The sequence below is a fragment of the Palaemon carinicauda genome, chromosome 2 (assembly GCF_036898095.1).
Source record: "Palaemon carinicauda isolate YSFRI2023 chromosome 2, ASM3689809v2, whole genome shotgun sequence".
NCBI classification, from domain to species: Eukaryota; Metazoa; Arthropoda; class Malacostraca; order Decapoda; family Palaemonidae; genus Palaemon; species Palaemon carinicauda.
In genome coordinates, this window is record NC_090726.1 from 118,658,484 (window position 1) to 118,678,870 (window position 20,387).

General features: G+C 40.0%; 1 protein-coding gene across 1 annotated transcript in view; it reads right to left on the minus strand.

Annotated features, from left to right (window-relative positions):
• Nup154 (nuclear pore complex protein Nup154) overlaps positions 1–20,387 on the minus strand; it is a 290,508-nt gene that overhangs the window by 110,972 nt on the left and 159,149 nt on the right. The window contains exon 7 of the mRNA XM_068349854.1: positions 352–597. Coding sequence (XP_068205955.1) covers positions 352–597 — 246 coding nt within the window. The remainder of the gene's footprint in view (positions 1–351; positions 598–20,387) is intronic.

The window sequence follows — 20,387 nt, forward strand, 5'->3', positions numbered from 1 at the left end:
GTTAACACTCATTCTGTGAAGCAGAAACAATTTCACACAAAGCACCGAAAGAGGTTAGTAACAGACTTCAGACTGTCGTGGCAACCAAAAGCTAAGTGACTGAGTAGTATATGCTAGCATCACCTCACCGAAGCGCTAATGGGAACATAGTGCAATGATATATTGTTGCTATACCTACAAGAATTCTTCTACATGGTCATATCAAAGTGCGTCAAAAGCTTATCCTATTTAAATGACGAGGGTTTGTATCCGCACAGGAACAAATGAGTTAGAGCGATTCCTTCATTCATGAATCAAGTTGAAGAAACATCATAGCTAGTCCAGTAAAATGTAAGCAAAATATTTCCTTACCTGGGCATTCTGATTATTAGCTTCTGTGGCCAGAATAATGGCAGTTGCACAAGCTTGGGTTGGAGTCATTGCAGAGAAAAAGTCCTTAATTATAGAAGATTCTGCTCCACCAGCTTCCTCCAACAGTTGTCTTAGTTGATCTACAGGCCGTTGGAAAGTAAGAATATGAGCACCATTTGCAGAAAGTAAAACTAGTTGTCTAGGAGCCTGTTGGTGTTGGGTGACAAGGAGAGGCGGTTGTGTACCCTGAAATAAGGATAACTTTTAAGGCAAAACGGCACTATCATCATCTACACCTATTGAATAAAATGGAAAAATACCATCATAAACATATTCACGACAATTTCTTACTTCATGGTTTTAAACATGCAACTATCAACAGGTGTTATCTGTTGAAAAAGTACTTGAACAGATAAGATATTACTTTGAGTGCTTATCCATAAAATTATTATAAACATTTTTTTATTATATTATTTTTAATACAATTATGACATTTCAAAATAATTTATACTTTTCCTAACTACACAAACCTTGAGCTCTTTACAGTAGGGATATATTTCGGCGACAGCTTAAACTAGCCATAAAATGTAACTACCCACAGTTACTTGGCGGGTGTGTGTGTGTGTGTGTGTGTGTGTGTAAACAGGTCACCCGCTCACACCAGCTTGGTAACATTATGTCGCTTTGAAATTGCAGGCAGGACTCCTTGGCAGATAGGTGATGGCAGGCCCAGTATGTGTAAAGAGCTCAAGGTTTGTATAGTTAGGAAAAATACAAATTATTTCCAAATCTGTCATTTGTTCAAGCACTATACACAACCCGTTTCTCTCTTTACAGTGGACACTCGCCATTAAGTGGGTGGAAATCCTAGACCAAATGGCCGATTACTGTCCTGGGGTGCATCTCTGAGCTTTGCATGAGCTGTTTAAAGATACCATGTTACTTCACTAACTCAACATCTGTAAGAAGGCTAACGGGCTAAGCATTTCATGTGATGGTGCGTGAACTAAGCATTGTGACTTGACCAGGTGAGGGTAATATTGGAGCTAAGCTCTGTCCATTGCTGAATTCAACCTTGCTAGGAGATCGGGAACATAAATATATATGCATATATATCGCGTTACACAAGGGTCAATGGTACCCACCTGCAGTCAGAGGTGATCAGCTAACAGTTTCTCGGATGCTGAAAACCCCATGAGAGGGGGAGAATGAAGAACGAAGGACAGTCACTCGCACATTCATTCTAGATTTGCTATTGGATGTCTGCCCTCAACCGTCTACTACTTGTCCTATAAAACAGCAGAAGTGTTTTCGACCATGTTTTGCACAGTCACCACAGGACCCATCAAGAAAGTATCTAAGTTCCTGAGAGTTACGTCTTGCAGGTAATGCACTGTGAAGGTTGTTTGGCGTTTCACATGCCCGCCTGTAAAACCTGTGTCACAATAGTTCTTTTTGAACGCCAGGGGTGCGGTAAAACCTGACGTTGTGACCTCTGGGTCTACGTTCAAGAGGAGTGGAGTCCGATTGAAGGCCTTTTCCATCACCTGTCTGATCCAGGTAGATATTGTGTTTTTGGTGATCCTCCTCTTGACTCTACCCATACTGACAAAGACTCAGTTAACCTGTGGACATTTTATGGCCCTCCCATCCTGGTACAAGGATCATCAGTTGTTAGTACTATGTAGTTACTCATTCGTGGCTGATCAATCTAAACCTTGGTTAAAGTACTACAAGTAATTGTTTTTTTATGACGACATAGAACAGTTAGGAACTTTTGAATGACCAGATCGTTTAACTTCAGGCAAATTGAAAGCTATCCAGTAGAACTCAAAATTAGGAAGTGGATGGTTAAATGCACTAATTAATAAAAAAAAAAAAAAATTAACCAGCCGTAGAATCTAGTGATCATTACAATTTTTGAGATAACTATGGAAAGTTTGCTTATTTTGAAATATGCATCCTCAGAAACAAGGGACCAGAAAGTGACATAAAATTTGCAATAACTTGAAGTGATGTAAATGTTCAAACTTGCTGTCTGTGTATGCAAATCATGGCCTATAGTGTTGCAGGGTTCTCCTTAGCTTGAAGCTTCCTTATGTCTACCTTTACCGAATAGATTTTTATCTGGAACCCGATGGGATGGTAATTTGAAGGATTTTTTTTTTTTTTTTTGTATTTTATATTTTTTTCATGTGTGGCTTAAGGAGTAACCTGTACCTATGATTTGTATTCATATGAGCATCCAACAAGTGAATGGCTTATTTTTCTCCAATAATTTCCTAGTCTAGTTAGTGTAGGACTGGTATAGAGGGACACATTTTTTCCTCTACAATACAGATTTTGATTTGAAATTATAGTTTCAAATATTTATGTATTGGTCAACCTAACTTTTTTTTTTACTTTGTAAATTATTATTTGTTTTCAATACATATCCTCCCACACTGTCCTGTCCACCAGCCAAGACTTAACTTAATTTTTTTTCTCCTAATGTCCCTAAAGTTTATTTAAGCTTATAGAAATCATACCTGAAGAAGATATAGAGCTTTTATTGTAGATTGCTGATTTTCCCCAGAATTAAATCAACGGTCATACTACCTGTTCATTCAGCAAGCTCAAGGCAAGAAAAGATAGTGGAAAGTTCAGCAGTTCTAGCTGAGTCCCCTTGCCCAGTAAAAAATTAAGGGATGTTGCCCTGTGCCCAGTTTGGTCTTGATTGTTTACTTTTTCCCAGATCTCTGGGTATTCCACCATATTTTGTGTAGTGAAAAGCTGGGGTGTGGCAGTCTTGGTGGTAAGTCTGGCCGCAGTCCGCAAGCCACTATTGTACATAATTTTTGGTGCCCAAACCCGGAATACACAACATTTTAATCATGGCATCATTATTGAACTTGGATCGAAAGGCAAAGAAGAGCCCTAGTCAGGATGTGGAGGGCCTCATCTCGATTGTCAGTGACCGGGCAACTCAGGTGGAATCCCTGACACTTCAAAATGGTGGCGCTAGAGTGTCGAGTCGTTGCCCACATGACCTGTTGCCATTGGGGTTACGACCACAGTGAATACCAGTGCTCCTTCTATGTCCCTAGCTTGGCCAAATTTCAATGGTCTGGCTATTCCTGTAACTGGAGAGGGTCCAGTGATATGAGGTCTTATGCCCCCTCCAGGGTTCTCATCAGAACTCCCACCAGTACCAGGTTTCTGGGAGTCTCCTGCTTGGTGTGGGCCTCTTACCTCCTCGCCTGTTATGTCAACCAACCCTTATAGACCACCAGATACTTCAGCCAGTGGACAAGAGGAGCAGATCTTGATTGACCAAGCGATGTCAGGCAGACCAGAAAAAGCTCCAGCAGCTAGATCTGAGGCAGTTCATGCCAAGGCAGGGGCCATCCCAAAGCATAGAAGCCAGACCAAGAACACAATCTGACCAGCTATACCCGAAATGACTTTGACACAGTTGACCAGTGAAGATTCTGGCAGTGAGACTTCTGGTGACACTACCAGCTCCTGTTCTAATGTCAGCTCAGCCGACACTGTCTCAATCGACAATGACCGGTCCCTCCAGACAGTCTGACCTGCTCAAGGACCTTGGTTCCAGGAAGAGCCATAAGCCTGGGATCTTCCAGCAAGAAACTGGCCAGAGTTTTGCCCAATTCCTGATGGATTTTGAGGCCTACTGTGCCAGTAGATATACCGCAGGAATCTCTGGCCCGTGGACTGCTGAGGTTCCTGAATGTGGAGATCAAGGAGGCTATCTCAGCAATAAGGGGACCAGAGATCTCATAACCTGACATGAAGGAACACCACCTCAACTAATGCCAAGGAGTCAAGAGAGGTACGATGCAAGGAGGAAGGTCCATTTTAGCAGTGAAACTTGAGGGGAAGGTGAACTGCAGAAGATCTATGCCATGCAGTTGACCTTGTACAGGTCTGCATATCATCGGCATAGCTTGGACCGGAGAGAACCGAGACAAAAGCTCCTCAAAACGGTTCCAAGCAATGCAGCAAGTTAACTGGAGCAGTTTCTGGCAACTATCAATGTCTCCGCTGGCCGTCAGGTTGGCAACTATCAATGTCTCCGCTGGCCGTCAGGCCACTTGGCAGGATATCCTACACCTGTTGAGTGTTCTCAACGAGGCAACCGTAAGCAAAGCCAGAAGGCAAAGGACTTGGCCATTAGTAGTGTGGGACAGTCATGGCGCGGCTTGTATGCCGACAGGGTTGCCTTGGCTGCTGCCAACCGTTCATCTGTACCTGGCCGAGTGTATCCTGTCCAGAAACCTGCACCTGTGGAAATGCGCCTGCCACCATCGGAAACACCCCGGGGAGGTATAGTAAGTTCCAGAGGAGGTACTCTGCTTGGTGCAAGAAACCAGGGCAGCTTTCGGACGAGTGTCGCAGAAGCCTCAACCTGTGCCAATGCTGTGGCTCGGCAAACCACCATGTCGCAAAGTGTGGGCAACAGGTGCCCCGGATGGACATAACACCTGTCCAGAAGACAGTTGCTGCCGTAGCACTGGGAGGGAGACCACACCTGTCCAGAAGACAGTTGCTGCCGTAGCACTGGGAGGGAGACCACCTCCGTCCAGACGAATCCTAGGTGGAGGGCAGTACCAGTGAACATTACTCCAACCTGTTCGTCCTAATCTGGTTGGCCAGTAGCAGGGAGAGCCGAAGTGGGAGTGAGTCCAGTGCTTCTTCCCTGACTGTTGAGGAGAAGAAGAAAAAGAAGAACAAGAAGTCAGAGCCCAGGAAGTCATCAAGAAACTAGGAGTATCACAGGGTATTAAATACCGCACCTTAGATGTAGAGGATGGGACTACAACGAAGGAGTGTGCGAGGGCTAGGAATGAATGAATGAATGAATGATTTCAAGTTCTCTGGCCTCTTGACATCGAAGGTCATTGATGACGACATCATTTATTATATATAAAGACTAAAAGAATATTCAATTAAAGCCAAAAAAATAAATGATATAAAAGTTATATAGCATTCAGAAGACCTGCTTCTGAAATAAATTTAAAAATGCTACTAGCATTGTATGACACATCACGTCTTAGGATCTTGGCAAGGATGAACCAGCCATCCTAACCTCGAGCTTCAAACAGATATCTAGAGTTCTTTCTGTGCTGTAAGTGGGGTATTCAACAAATGCCTCACAATCAAGGATATTAAACAGTTGTCGTAATATGGTTGGTGTTGGCCAGAAAGCAGAAACTTATGTATCATCCGAGTGTGACCAATGCGGAGATGACAAAACGTAGTCTCGCACTTTTGGGGCATCAAGTTATACCTACAAGGAGATATAATATTCACAATGCCTCTCATCCTATTTTCAGTTAAACTATCCCAATGCTGTTGCCAATTAACATAAATTCTTAATTGCCTGTAAAAAAAATCATTACAGAGAATGGGATACCTACTTGGTAGCAACTCAGCTGCAGCAATCTTTGCCAGTGAATCTGCCTCTTATTTTCCGGACACACTTAAGTGTGCCAAAACCCAGCAAAATTGAACTTTTATACTGTTCAGGACAATAATTAAAAGCCACTCTAAAATCTTTGAAACTGAAGGGTTACCGATTCAAAACCTTCTAAAGCTTGTAAAACACTTCTCGCATCACTGAAAATGGTAAAATTGCCCTCCTCTTTTAACGCTACTTTCTCAATAGCGGTTAGTATGCCATATAGTTTGGCAGTAAATATGGAAGATATTGGAGGAAGCGCACCTCTACAGTTAAAAGAATTACTACAGTATATACTTCAATCCAATGCTAGCATCAGATTTGGAGCCATCAGTATATATAAAAGTCAATTTCCTATCTTCTTCAACATGTTACATGAAAAGACATAGTTTCTAGTTCAGTCATGTTCTTTTTAACTCCAATAAAACATTTACATAAAGATATCTCTGATAATTTCCATGGAGGGGTTGATTTCTTAAAAGGAAGCACCTTATTTCTAATTATAGCAAGACAGTTTAATAACTGTATCGCCCAAAATCAATAAGATTGAGAAGATTTCGGGTGCAACTCAAAGCATGTTGAGTGCCTTAAAAAGCTTGCAATCTGAAAGGCTAAAGAATTACAGTGTCTTTGCAACCTATATCAATACCGAACAATAAAAGAAATTGGTAAAGATCTAAAGGTAATTCTCCAGCATCAACAAGGAGATTTGTGATGAGTGAAGTTCTAAAGGTTACTGTGGACAATCTAATACCAGCATGATGTATAGAATCTATCTTTAATCAGCTTGGGGTGGCTGAGGAGTAAATTTCACAGCCATTACAAATTTTTTGAAAAAATTAAGGCATTGTATAATTTTAAAATAGTTTAGCGATTTGGCTGTGATGTATGGGACAATACTTTTAAAAGATTAAGCACATCAAGATATTTCAATTTTAATGCCTTTAAGCGAGGAACCCATGTAAGTCTACAATAAAATACCAATCCTAAGAATTTAGCTTCACCTACACATGGGATCCGTTGACCTTCCATGTATACAGTATATACAGGTCTGGATGTACTCCTCAGACACAACAGAAAAAATCTATTCAAAACAAATGATTGAATGAACAATGGTACCTCTCCTTGTAATCCCAAATTATGAATGGTTTTTAATTATACCATATCTCCATGTAGTAATATATGCCATTTAAAGGTCATTAAAGACTGTTACACGGTGCTGTTTCGAAGCAAAGGCTTCGCAAATAGAGGATTCCAGGCATATCAACACATCAGTCGAGTGCATTTTTCTAAATCCACACTGGATAGCTGATAAGATACCCTTCTTTTCCAGGTACCATATCAGTCTTGCATTGATCCTCTTCTCCATGATCTTACATAAGAAAGATATCAATGCAATTGGTCGATAGTTTGCTGCTAAAAACTTATCCTTACCAAGTTTTAAAAAGGCTAAAATAATTGCTAGTTTCCAAACATTTGGATAACTAAGATCGTGTCATATTCTGTTAATAATGCTTAAAATAAATAACTTTGTCAACAGATACATGTTTAATAATTGAATATGGAATTCCATCAGGTCCAGGGGCAGTATCATTACAAAGAATAGGTGCAGAATCAAATTATCTTTCACTAAAAGAAGAACTGTATGACTATTCCCTTACTGTTGCAAAATTTAAAATTTTCTTTTTCTCGATGCTAAAATTCTGGTGACCAGGAGCTGTTACACAATTGCATGATACATTTGAGAAATGGTCAGCCGGGGCATTGTTAACTTCATTTGCTTCAGCCACATACTGACCATTCATCTTGAACACTGGTGGTGGGTTGGGGGTGAATTTTCCGGCCATCTTTTTTCCTTGTCTCCAAATAGAAGATGGTCGTGTCCTACTGTTAATGGAGGAAACAAAAGACACCCAACACTGGAGCCTAGCTTCTTTCACTGCACAAATGAACTGTGCTCTACATTTCTTATGTATTATTAATTTCTCCTCTGTACGGTGCCTACGCAATTGAGTCAAAGATTTTCGTGTGGCTCTGTGCAAGGCAGTTAGTTCTGAAGACCAACAGGGACGGGTCACCGTTTGAATAGCCCTTTGGTTTTAAGAATTGAAGTGACTTCTCCTGTATGTAGAGTTCCATTCAGTAAGTCTATGGCATCATCTACACTTTCAAATTTTTCTGCATTCCCTTCAATTTCACTTAGCACCCAGAGTTTATTCCAGTCCGTTTGTCATGGTTCCATTGTGGCGATCTCTGCAAGGGTGGACCATTGTTTGCATTCATAATACTTGGAGCATGATCAATACTATGCCAATTATCTAACGTTCTCCATTCCAAATCAAGAAGACAGTTAGCACTTGCAACTAAAAAGTCAATACACGAACACAAAAATGTGTGGGCTCTCCTGTATTAAGGAGCCCCACATCTTCATTTTCAACAATTGATGATATAATATTGCCCTTTGTGTTTGCTAGAACATTGCCTAATGATGGATTTCAAATATCCCAGTAAGAGAAACTGTTGAGGGAGTATTAATCCTCTCTAATAAGTTATCATATAAGATGTGTCATTTGGAGGCAAGCCAAGAGAACAAATTGTGTATTTTCTTCCTATATCAATTTGTCCAACTTTTGCCTGGAGAGGTGTACGAATAGACAAAGATGTTTGGGGCACATCTCGAAGAACGCAAATGAGACTTCCGCCATGGCTCCCTACTTGTTGATCATATTCTGTCCTGTAGCTGATATGTTCCCGAGGACGAGAAGTATTATCATCAAGTTTGCTCTCTTGTAGACATATAATTATGGGGGAGTGCTCATGAATGAGGAGCTTAAGTTCTTCATAATTCCTTCAGTCCTTGAGAGTTCCACTGTAAAATTGAGGAGAAAATAAAGTTTACCTTAAGGAAAATTCCTTAGAAGTCTTCCTATCAGAGTTTCTTTGAATTCATAGGAGTCTCTAATGCTCTTTTTGGAAAAGTAGGTATGCTAAGCTTGATTTAAGGTTTTACTTAGCAGCCTTCTTATTTATTTGTCAAGGGGATGGTAAACCTCAACATTAATCTTTGATATATTTAAATTTTTTAGAAGTTCATAATTTTTTTCAGAAAGAATATCGTACTTATTTGCCATAGGCCTTTTTGCATTTCTAGTTGGAAGGGAGAGGAATGGTGGTCTCACTCTTTTTTGACTAAAAGATGGAGAACTATTAGGATTATGTACTGTACCTCTATCATAAACATCCAATAGCTCTCTAGCATACGATTCCTCCCCTAGATCTAGCAAGGATGCTGCACAAGATGAGAACTTTGGGCTGTTCATACTTGGTGTAGCAGACCTAGAGGATGGTGGTGGTACCTTTTTGACGAGGCACCAAATCTAAATGAGGCTTGGTAATAGCTTTAACCCTTTTACCCTAAGGCTATTTGGAACTTTCCAACTCTTAACCCCCCAGGGTTTTTTTTTTTTCAAGCACATTTTGCAGTATATTTTTTCAAAATTGCTCTGACAGCCTTAATTTTTGTCATAGAGAGGTCTGGTTGGTCTCATTCTCTTGGAAAATGCCTGAAGTTTCTTAAAAAATTATCAAAAATATGCAAAAAAAAAAAAAAAATAGATTTTTTATGCAAGGACGTACCGGTACGTCCATGGGGGTAAAGAGATGAGTTTTGTGAAACGTACCAGTACGTCCTTTGGGGGTAAAAGGGTTAAGTGGTGATCCTGCAATAGGATGCTTTACATTACCTGGTCTAACTGCTGTTGCCATTTTCTTGGATGTCCTGCATCCTTAGATTTCAAGACCTTGGCATAACTCTTGGTTTTAGTTAGCAGTCGCCTAGCAGATCCCATACTGATATGCCCTGCATTAGACTTCTGAACAGCTGCTTCTTCTGTTTGATATTTAGGACATTTCCTATCAGTTGGCTTGTGATCCTGACTACAATTATTGCACCTTGTAATGTAAGTGCAGGGTCCATGCTCAAGATCAAAAAAATTGCTACAGATCTTTACATTTTTACACACCCTAGATCGATGACCAAATTTGAAACAATTGACGCACTGCAATGGTTTCTGTTTACACAGGCTAACTGGTATTCTCTTATTTTTTTTATGTATATATGAGAGGGTACACATCATGGTGTTAAAAAGTGAAAACAATCATAGTGGTTCTGGGAATCTTTTGAACGTTCCATATTTCTTTTGGGCATATATCTTATGTTTCATTCTAGCTAAATTCATATATGTCTTTGTTAAAAATCACTCATCTTCCATAACTAAAATCCAAATATAGTTTGATATCCACCATGAGATTTTCTTGCATTTTTATATTATTTAACATAAAATATTATGTTCTAGATCTGGCATGAATCAAAATGATGGATTTCTTACCAAATCTAGAGATGTTTCCACGCTCTATGGTACCCACATTCCTTTGCAATATCATATTATATCTAAAATCATTAAATTCTTCTGCATTATATGTTTCAATTAGCCACATTGGTGGTTTAGGCTTTCTTTCTGATATTAGACTTACTTTGGTGTCAGTAGACTTATTCTGACACCAGTCACTGGGACAATAAACATCCATGTTACCAGGAGATGAATTGCATATCGCTCCAGTAATTTTACAATTATCAACTTTTATTTTTAGAAATGTCACAGACTGCTTTGGAAGCTTCCTCATGATTACTGAAGGAGATCAAAGCTTCCCATTTCTCATTATTTTCTTTGAATTTCATCCTTATTTCACGAACTTTACCATATTGTTCAGAAGTCATCCACAATGCTTCATAATTGTATTTTATTGGCTTATCACATATGGGGATGACCTTCAATTACATTACACTTCCATCAAGTTTTTGGGCATTTGAAGATCCGTCCCTATTAGTTTGCTGGTCATAAAGAGAATTTTCCTTAATAAGACTTGCAGAGATCGTCAACAGTGACAAGGCGAGTCACCATATCCAGGGAAGGGGGGGGGGGGGGAAGTTGTCAGGCGAATCCATAAAAAAAAATAAAAGGGTAATGTTTCATTTGAATTTGTTTGATTCACCTGCTCAAAAATATTAAGCCATCACACAATAGAAAGGAAATTTGCAATCTCCACTATCGGCAAAATGAAAGTATACTTCCCAGATGGTCCATTCCATACCCTTCCCGAATGATAGCATAAAAACAGATAGAGGCACAAGTGTAAGCTAAAACCCGCCTCTTAGGACCGAGACCAAGAAACTATGGAATCATCCTCCCCATATTTGTAATGATGGGATTCCAGCCAGAAGCCAGAAGTCCCATCCCAAGCATTGGATCCCCCTGGATTTCAGAGCCCAACTCTTGGAAATAATTCCCCCAAAGTAGTCAACACCATTTCGTGATGGCTGTGATAATCCAATACTCTCGCATTTACCTTTGAATGCAAATACCTGCCAATCGTGACATCTCCTTCCATTCATCAAAGCAGGCAGCAATAACAGATGTACAAACATCAAACCCAGCGACAATAACAGATGTACACATCCATGCCCGTAAGAAAAAACTAAACAAATAAATGTATACATATATATATATATATATATATATATATTATATATATATATATATATATATATATATATATATACATATATATATATACATATACATATATATATATATAGTCAAACCTCGTTATTCGCGATAGTTAGGTTACAGACACAGACGCGATAAGCGAATTTTAGCGGATAAATACTAAACTAGGGTGGGCTAACGCCTAACCTAAAAAGTCACTGCGCCTTGACAAAAGCGGGTGCCCGAGCTGACGATTAAAACGGTAAAAACTAACTAGTATTGTTTTAATTTGGTTTCTACAACAGTTTGTAATCTTACGAACTGGACACAGGTTACAATACAATATTGTACTATGGAAAAGTTTACCAAGTCGTTATCATCCCCATACTGTTCTGTATAACAAAAGTTGTTCCTATCAAGTAATCTAATACTCACTGATACTTAAGTGTATATTACTGTAATATATATACAGTAATATTACTACAGTACAACTTAACTGTACTTACTGTACGTGTTTTCGTTCAAGACTCGTAGCCTACTCTAGAAGCATGACGCAACTTATATGTTGTCTCTTGCGTAGTATGTTATCCGTACTTTCGTAAAAATAAACACCCCACATATATATATATATATATATATATATATATACATATATATTCAATCTAGTTTCGGAAGCATTATTGCATTCTAGAAAATTAAGATTCAAATAGTTAATTGAGCTTAAATAAAACATTTATGTACTTTTGTTTTAAATTTCGAGTATATTTTATCAATCTAAGTATTTTGGGTGCCGTGATCAGATCAGCTAATCTGACCACGGCACCCAAAATAAGTAGATTGATAAAATAATACCTAAATTTAAAACAAAATTCCATAAATGTTTTACTATAGTAAAATTAACTACTTAAATAATCGTAATTGTCTAAAATGCAATAATGCTTCCAAAATGAAATTGAATATTGAGAGAGAGAGAGAGAGAGAGAGAGAGAGAGAGAGAGAGAGAGAGAGAGAGAGAGAGATTAGTTCTTTCTTATTTGATATCAGGATGCCAGAAAACTTCAAATCTCTCTCTCTCTCTCTCTCTCTCTCTCTCTCTCTCTCTCTCTCTCCTCTCTCTCTCTCATAAATGGAATCTTCGTTTCTTTGCTAAGTCTCTATTGAAGCTCTATAATCAAGCACCACAGAGCTAAAACCTAAAAATATCGTGCATCAGCAACATGAATGAAACTCCGGTTAACATTATGCGATTCAACTCACAGTACAGTGAACCCTCGCTACTTCGCGGTTCGACCATCGCGGATTCACCACTTCGCGGATTTTTTTCATAACCCATATATATATATACATATTGGTAATAACAAAATCAACATACTGTACTGAATAATCAATATAATCGATGCAAAAACTAACCTATACACAGATGTGTACAGTAAATGCGTTTGTTTCTTCATTATGATCAGAGAAACGTAAACAAAACATTGGTTGCCATTTTTTATCATGCTTTTTGGCGTGTTTAGGAAACGCATGATATAAAATCGCCTTTAATATTTGTGCCTGTTTTAGTTTAGGGTACTGTAGTACATGTATTAAGTGTTCTGTACATTAAAGGGTAGTTTGTTAACAGTACTACGTACAAGGGAAGGTTTTAAAAGCCTGAATATACATGTTAAATAAATAGGTAAATATGGTGTCACTACTTCGCGGATTTTCACCTATCGCGGCCGGGTCTGGAAGCTATCTACCGCGATAAACGAGGGTTCACTGTACAAGTAAATAAAATATGAGAAAAGAATTTTGAATAAAACTATTGGAATCAATATGCTACATGGAAAATGAAAAACACAAAATACTGAAAAAGTTCACCGAGCTTTGTATGGCAATGGAGAATGCGAATATGACATTTTGTCAAAATTCCTATTGCTTTCACAGTTACAGGGTAATTAGTAAAAGTAACTCAATGGACCATATACATTATTCCCTACAAGAAAATGCAGTATTTCTTCTGTTATCGTAAATTTCGATAATTACTACATTTTAATGTAAAAGAAATTGGGAACAGTGGCATCTGTATAACTTCCACATGTCGCAGGCGTAGAATTACATCCTTCGTCCTTCAGTCCTACCACAAACCTCAAAAGAGTACATGCCTGAGTTTGACCTCTGACATTCACTTATTTCTTTTCTCGTTTTCATCAAAAAAAATTTCATTTCATAGAGGAAAAGACAATTTCAACACCTTGCTAACATAAGGAGGAAAATTTGCTCTATTAAACGTTCAGAAGAGGGTAATATCAAGAGAGAGAGAGAGAGAGAGAGAGAGAGAGAGAGAGAGAGAGAGAGAGAGAGAGAGAGAGAGAGAGAGAGAGAGAGAGAGAGAATTATTTGGATAATGAAGTGACAGCCTTGCTGAAACCACCAAAAGAAGCAAGATATGAGGCAAGAGGATCTTCATTTATGCGTAAATTATGATAAATAACTTTGTTTTCGTTTATCAATATCCAAAAAAGAACATACAATTCATAATAATCAGGATTTATTAATATTGTCTTTGTAAAAAGACAAAGAAAAACTTTGAACGCCCTCTGACATTCACTCATTTTCACATTTTTTTTTCTTGTTTTTGGCAAGAATTTTATCATTTCTAAGAGGAAACAATAATTTCAACATCTTGCTAACATAAGGAAGAGGAAAATTCACACTATTAAGAGTTCAGAAGAGGGTAATATCGGCAGTGCAAAAAAAGAGAGAGAGAGAGAGAGAGAGAGAGAGAGAGAGAGAGAGAGAGAGAGAGAGAGAGAGCGGCCTTGCCTCAGAGGAGCCAAAAGAAGCAAGATATTGAGCAAAAGGATCATTTATGATTAAATTATGATAAATACCTTTGTTTTCTTTTATTAATACACAGAAAAGAACATAAAATTCATAATAATCAGGATTTATTAATATTATCTTTGTAAAAATACAAAATCTTTGAACATCCGTATCTCAAAACTATACTTATTGACCTTCAAAATCAAGTCTTCTTTAGTTTTCAAGATATAGCATTGAAATTTGGTATATAAGTTAAAATACATGATAAAATAATGAAAGGAAACTTTTCCAATTTTTGTTTCATATTTTTTTCCCTAATTATTTCCCCTGATGTTTAGGGCTTATTTCTTTACCATAATGAAAAAATTCATATCTGGCAAAAAAAGTTACTTTTAGGAAAAAAAAAACTTCATATTAGTGGAGCTCTATATCAGATCTACATATGGTAGTAATCTCAGATTTTAGTGATAATTATCAAGGGAGCAGATATAATTTGAAAACCACTCATTTCCTATGCAGTTTGGAGATGTCCTAAGTCACCTTATGAAGTGCAGTACGGTCCCGAATTATGAGTGATCGAATTATGAGTGATCGAATTATGAGATTCCCCATTTATGCGGTCACTATTTAGTGAAAAAAAAAATGTATCTGGGAAGTCTGCAAGTGAAGCACTACAAAATGTATAAAATCTATTGACTTTTTAAGTATATTGGTAGCCCTAAATACGGTGCTTCATAATAATGTTACAAAACGATATTTACCTTACATCTTATTAACATAATTTCATAATAAGTGGTCTATTTCAGGTAAAATTCCACATCAACAATGAAATCAACAGACAAAATTTAAACAGAATTGTGGTTACGTTCTCTGTAATCTTTATCTTTCTCTAACCTTTCGATAATTTTCATGGTAGTGTTAATGACGGTATATTAAACCATTATTTTTGTTTAGTACAGTACTGTATATATAAAAGCTTCATTTTTCCCAACGGTGGTTCAAGGTTTTCACACACATAGGCTGGATTCGTTTACCGGTAGTAAATAGCCTAAACTTCGGTAACAAGTCGACAATATTTGGTCACATTTTAAACAGTTTAGATTTGCTTTACAAAGATTTGTTTTGTATAGTACATGGTATAATTATAAAAACCTCTCTCAGAGAGAGAGAGAGATATATTTGATGACAGAAACTTCAAAATTCTGTGTGTGTGTGTGTGTGTGGTGTGGCAACCTGAGATTAAGAATGAAATTAACATGACTATTGTTAGTTGTGGCGATCAATTCCTTACTTCAGGTGGTGCAAGAAAAAAAAAGGCATTCAATTACAACAGCTGATACTCTCTCTCTCTCTCTCTCTCTCTCTCTCTCTCTCTCTCTCTCTCTCTCTCTCTCTCTCTCTCTCTCATGTTATACAATGCTTACATATCGATGAAGAAACCAAAATCGGTTTTCTTAAATAGTGTCAGTTAAATACGAAACAAAAAAATTATACCATACCGTGTATACATACAATTCAATCGTACCTTAAAAGATGGCATCCGATTTCATCAGCAAACCACTACTTTTTAGGAAACATAATTTTGTTCTAGAAAATTGCTACTCTTTTTAAATAGTTAATTGCGTTTAAAGAAAACATTTACGGCTGCTTTTAAATTTCGGTTGTGTTTTAAAAATAGAGTATTGCTGACGTCTTGTTTTACTTTTGACTGTGATCAGATCAGCTGATGTCTAGCTGCCACTCTCAAGAATATGCGCGTACAAATACAGTAACAAAGTATTGTTCATACCATTTCTTAACTTATTCATACCATCTACACAGTTAATATTACATAAGCACCAATGTGTTTTAACTTATCATATTTTATTGTTTAGTACAGTAGGGTCCCGAATTATACGTGTTCGAATTATACGATTCCCCTTTTATGCGATCGCTATTTTCCAAAAATATATTTTCTGTACCTGCTAAGCTGTTCAACGTCTGCTAGTCAAAGACTACAAAACGTATCAAATATAATGTCTTTTTAAGTCTATTGGTAGCCCTAAATATGGTGATTTATAATAAATGTTACAAAACAATGTTAACATTACATCTTATTAACATAATTTCATAATAAAAAGCCTATTTAAGGATAAAATTCCACATCAACAATGAAATCAACTGTTAACTGTGCGAGTCCAGCTGACAAAATGTAAACAGAATTGTGGTTATGTTCTCGGCAATCTTTATCTTTCTCCAGCCTTTCGATAATATTAATGGTAGTGTTAATAATATATTAAAGCATTATTTTTGTTTAGTACAGTATAAATAAAAGCTCTTTTGGGCTCAAGCCATGACGTCCTGATGGAAGGTTCCTTCAGTAGCTTCCTAGGGTATATTTAACTACAGTGGATATTCCCAGAGAATTAAACTAAAGGTTATCACAAATTCTAACTTCTGGTGCGAGTACCCTAAAGGTTTCCCTCTAGGATATCGTATATCAACAGGGGACGCATGTATTAACACGCCACATAGCTATCTGCACCCCATATAGAGTTAACACTTCGATATGGAAAGGTGGAGAATAACTGGGGAGCCGTTCCACAGTTACACTCATCCGTGACTGCTTTTGGTACTCGAGACGTAAACAAACGAGCGCCATTGCTAAATGACGTCACGTCCGTCCTCATCCTTCTGCCTGTAGCTTCTCGCTTAAGTCGGATTTTCCCTAAGTGCGTTTTTCATCTGCTTACATCGCCGTTATGTCGCTACCTTCAGCCTCGCCTTCTTCTGGTAAGTTGAGTACCAGGTCCCAGTATTGTTTAATTAAGCTCTAGCAGTAAAGTAACTTCTACTTTTCGTAAAATATTGAGTTTTGTGGCAGAGCTGTGCAGATACCGGACGCGCCATTTTATGGCATCGCTGTTCATGTTGCATGCTTTATTTAGTTAGCCAGAACAGCCCTCTCCGGTCATTTAACTAATTAATATTATTAGTTATTTAGTCTTCATAGCTACGATTTACTTATATCGTGTTTTAGCGCTCATCAGACTTGGTCGCCGTTCGACCCCATACTAGATCGCTAGCTTAGCCCCTAGGCTGGACAGCCTAGTGCTTGCTTTCATGCATGATATTTACCAGTGTTTCTAGGTTAAGTTATGAAGACTGTGGCATTTTTAAACATACTATTAACTGTGATGTAAGTGTTTTCGCCTTCGGGGACCATATAGGGGACTGTGTTGATTGCGTATCATTCCATCCTAACCTAATGTAGGAACCCCTATATGCTCCCTATCCCCCTGCCTGTGGGCATTCCCTCTGTGTAGTCTTGCTTCCCCTTCTATATAGGGGAATTTTGTCTACAAACAGAGTATCTTTCGCTTCTCTGCCTACCCTAAGGGAATGACCCTCCCTTAGGGTCGGACCGAGAAATAGGGAACGGCTCTGCCCTTCCTCAGTTGCACCTGGTTGGGTTACTCCTTCCTCCCTGCAACTTGCAATGTGTCTTTCAGGCTTTCCTAGTCTAGGAGCTAGCCCTCCTTCTCTAGGTTAAGCTCTGGGGGTTGACTCTGCCCTATTATAGTTTGAGACGGTACTCCTGTACCGTTCTCATTCTGGGCTACCTAACCTAGGTTAGGGAGCGTTCTCCCTTTCCTTGGTGGCCGTTCTCATACAGAGTCTCCTCTATAGAAAGACCTTTTCTTCCCCCTCCCCACCTATCCCTTTGGTGTAGGCTTGCCTGCACACATCTGTCCTTAGTCCTACAACTCCTCCCTTGGGTGGAGTGGTAAGGCTAACCTTGTTCTCCTGCTGTGCTGGCCGCTCTGGTACACATACCCTTCATAGCATTCTATGGGGGTGGTTGCCGGCGGCGGTCCAGCCGGCGGGGGATTCCCCCCTCTTGAGTGCCCTCTAACCCTCCCTTGGGTTACCCCAGGCACCCGGCCGACTGCCGGCTCCCTGCCGCATGATGCTAGGAGTATCCACTCCTCTCATGAGTGCACTCTCTCCGGAGGGATGCCGGAGAGGTATGGGATCTTACCCCTTCCATCCCTCCTTACCTTTCTCTCTTTCTATCCTGGTGTCGGTCCCTTGCCGCCTCTACTGCCGGCGATAACCGCCACTACCTCAGGTGACATTCTTTCATAAGATGCCCTCCCCCTCTAAGACATCAGCCTTCCGTGTGCCGGAGGCTGCCGCCTTCCGTCGACATACAGCCGACGTCCCACCCCTCATTTTACCTAGTAACAGCTGGCCGACCTTCGGAGCCGGCCACCGGCGTGCCGGCATTGATTGCCGGCGGTTCTAGGTATACAACCATATAAATATCTATCTTATGAATTGATCCAAGCTCACCAAGCCGTCAGCCTTCGGCTGCCGGAGCCGCCGCCCCCTGCCGGCGGTCGCTACGATGGTATTATACTTTAGATACTCAGTGTGTCTGTCTTGATGCCTTCCATCCTGCAGGACCGGCCTCCGGCGTGCCGTCGGTCTGCCGGAACCCTCCTGAGACGTTAAGGGACATGCACCCCTTCACATACCTGCCGACAACATGCCGACAGTCAAAATGCTGCAGCCAGATGGCTTGGCCACTTCTATATATAGGTATTGTCTTACCATCCTAGATTTTGGCTATGCTGTTTGATTGCACATTACAATATTCCAGCATACTCTGTGTGTCTTAGTGCAGCCGATTGCCGGAACCTACATTTAATAAGGGGTTTCTCCTATACCCCTTCTACTCCAGGGATCCGAGTGGTCTCAGATCCTGCTACACCCTGCGGGCAATTTCTGTTAGAAGCTTAGCTCGGCTTATCCACATGGATTCCCTTTTTGTGACCTTCGGCCACAAAAGAAATTGCCTACAGATAAAGTTACGGTAACCGACTGGGCGGGATTCACAAGTATGTGTCTATCTACTTCCTTTCCCGCTCATTATTCTCAAGCAGTAAAATGCCTTGTAAATTAATTTAATGTTTAAAAATTTAGATTAAGATATCTTAATTTTAGAGTAATGTAAGTCATTCTTATGCCTTCCATGTACTCCTGATCTCTTTCTTTTACAGGAGGAGTATATGAAGTGTGAGAGCAACTTCTGCGGGGTGAAGCGCCCGGACTTCTACGGGCACAAGGCGTGCCGGACCCACGCCCCCTGCGCCGCCAAGAAAGGCGACCTGAAGTATTGGGACCAGCAGAACTGCACAGTCTGCAAGAGTCGTTTGGTCGAGGCGTTCGACGATCCTCCTTCTGCGGAGGCAAGGGACAACGCTCGAGAGAAGCTACGCAAATGGGTGCGTGGCTTCCAGAAGAACGCCACCGGACCGTATCTCGCCAACGAAGACTTGAGGGCCTTGCTTTTCCCAAAGGCATCCAAAGACTCTGTGGTCCCCCGTGATCAGATCCCCACCGTCCAGATCGTGGTGGAACCTGATATTGTCATGGCCCAGTCCATGCATGAGTGCCATCTAGATTCCGATAACGTGGAACGTATGTCGGAAGTGTCAGAAGAGACGGAGAAGAACCTCATGGGCGAGGAACTCGACTATGAGGAAGATCAGGTGGAATACCCTGATTCGGAGACCGAGGTTGCTCCCGCTCCTACTCCCGCAGCAACTCCTGCACCGTCCGAGGAACCTGTTCCTTCGACTTCTGCCACCCCAGACCCTCTTCCATCGGCCACTCAGGAGGTCTTCAAGATGCTCGAAGCCCTCATGGAAAGAAAACTACGAGAAACCCAGGAGCAATTCCGGACTACTCTAGTTAATCTTAAACAACCAAAACGGATTTCGGTTAAGGACCTCCCCACTTGCTTGGAAGCTAACCCATGGAGATATGCCGAGCATATGCCAATTACGACTGGAAAATCTACATCAGTGAAAGGGTTGGCTCTATCTTGCTGGAAGAAGTGGAATTCTTCCCGAATTTCGAGGCTTATCCGGACTGTTACGTCCGGCTCAGGTCCGAACCAGCCTCAAAGGAAGAGACCGAACCGAAGGAGGTTATCGTGTTCGATCTCGCGAAGGCCCAGGCTATGTTAGCCCAGGCGGTGAAGAGTAGGGGTTTCACCAACTCCAAGATGCCGGCGCTTAGCAAGAAGCATCCAACCTTCGTTGCGCCGAATGCTGCGACTTTCCCCTTCATCGAAAAGGCCTTCACAGCGGTCTTAAAGGCAGTGGAGGAAGGGAAACCTTGCCCTGCACTGGAGGAGTGCAGACCCTTCTCCCTTACTGTTCCTCCCGATG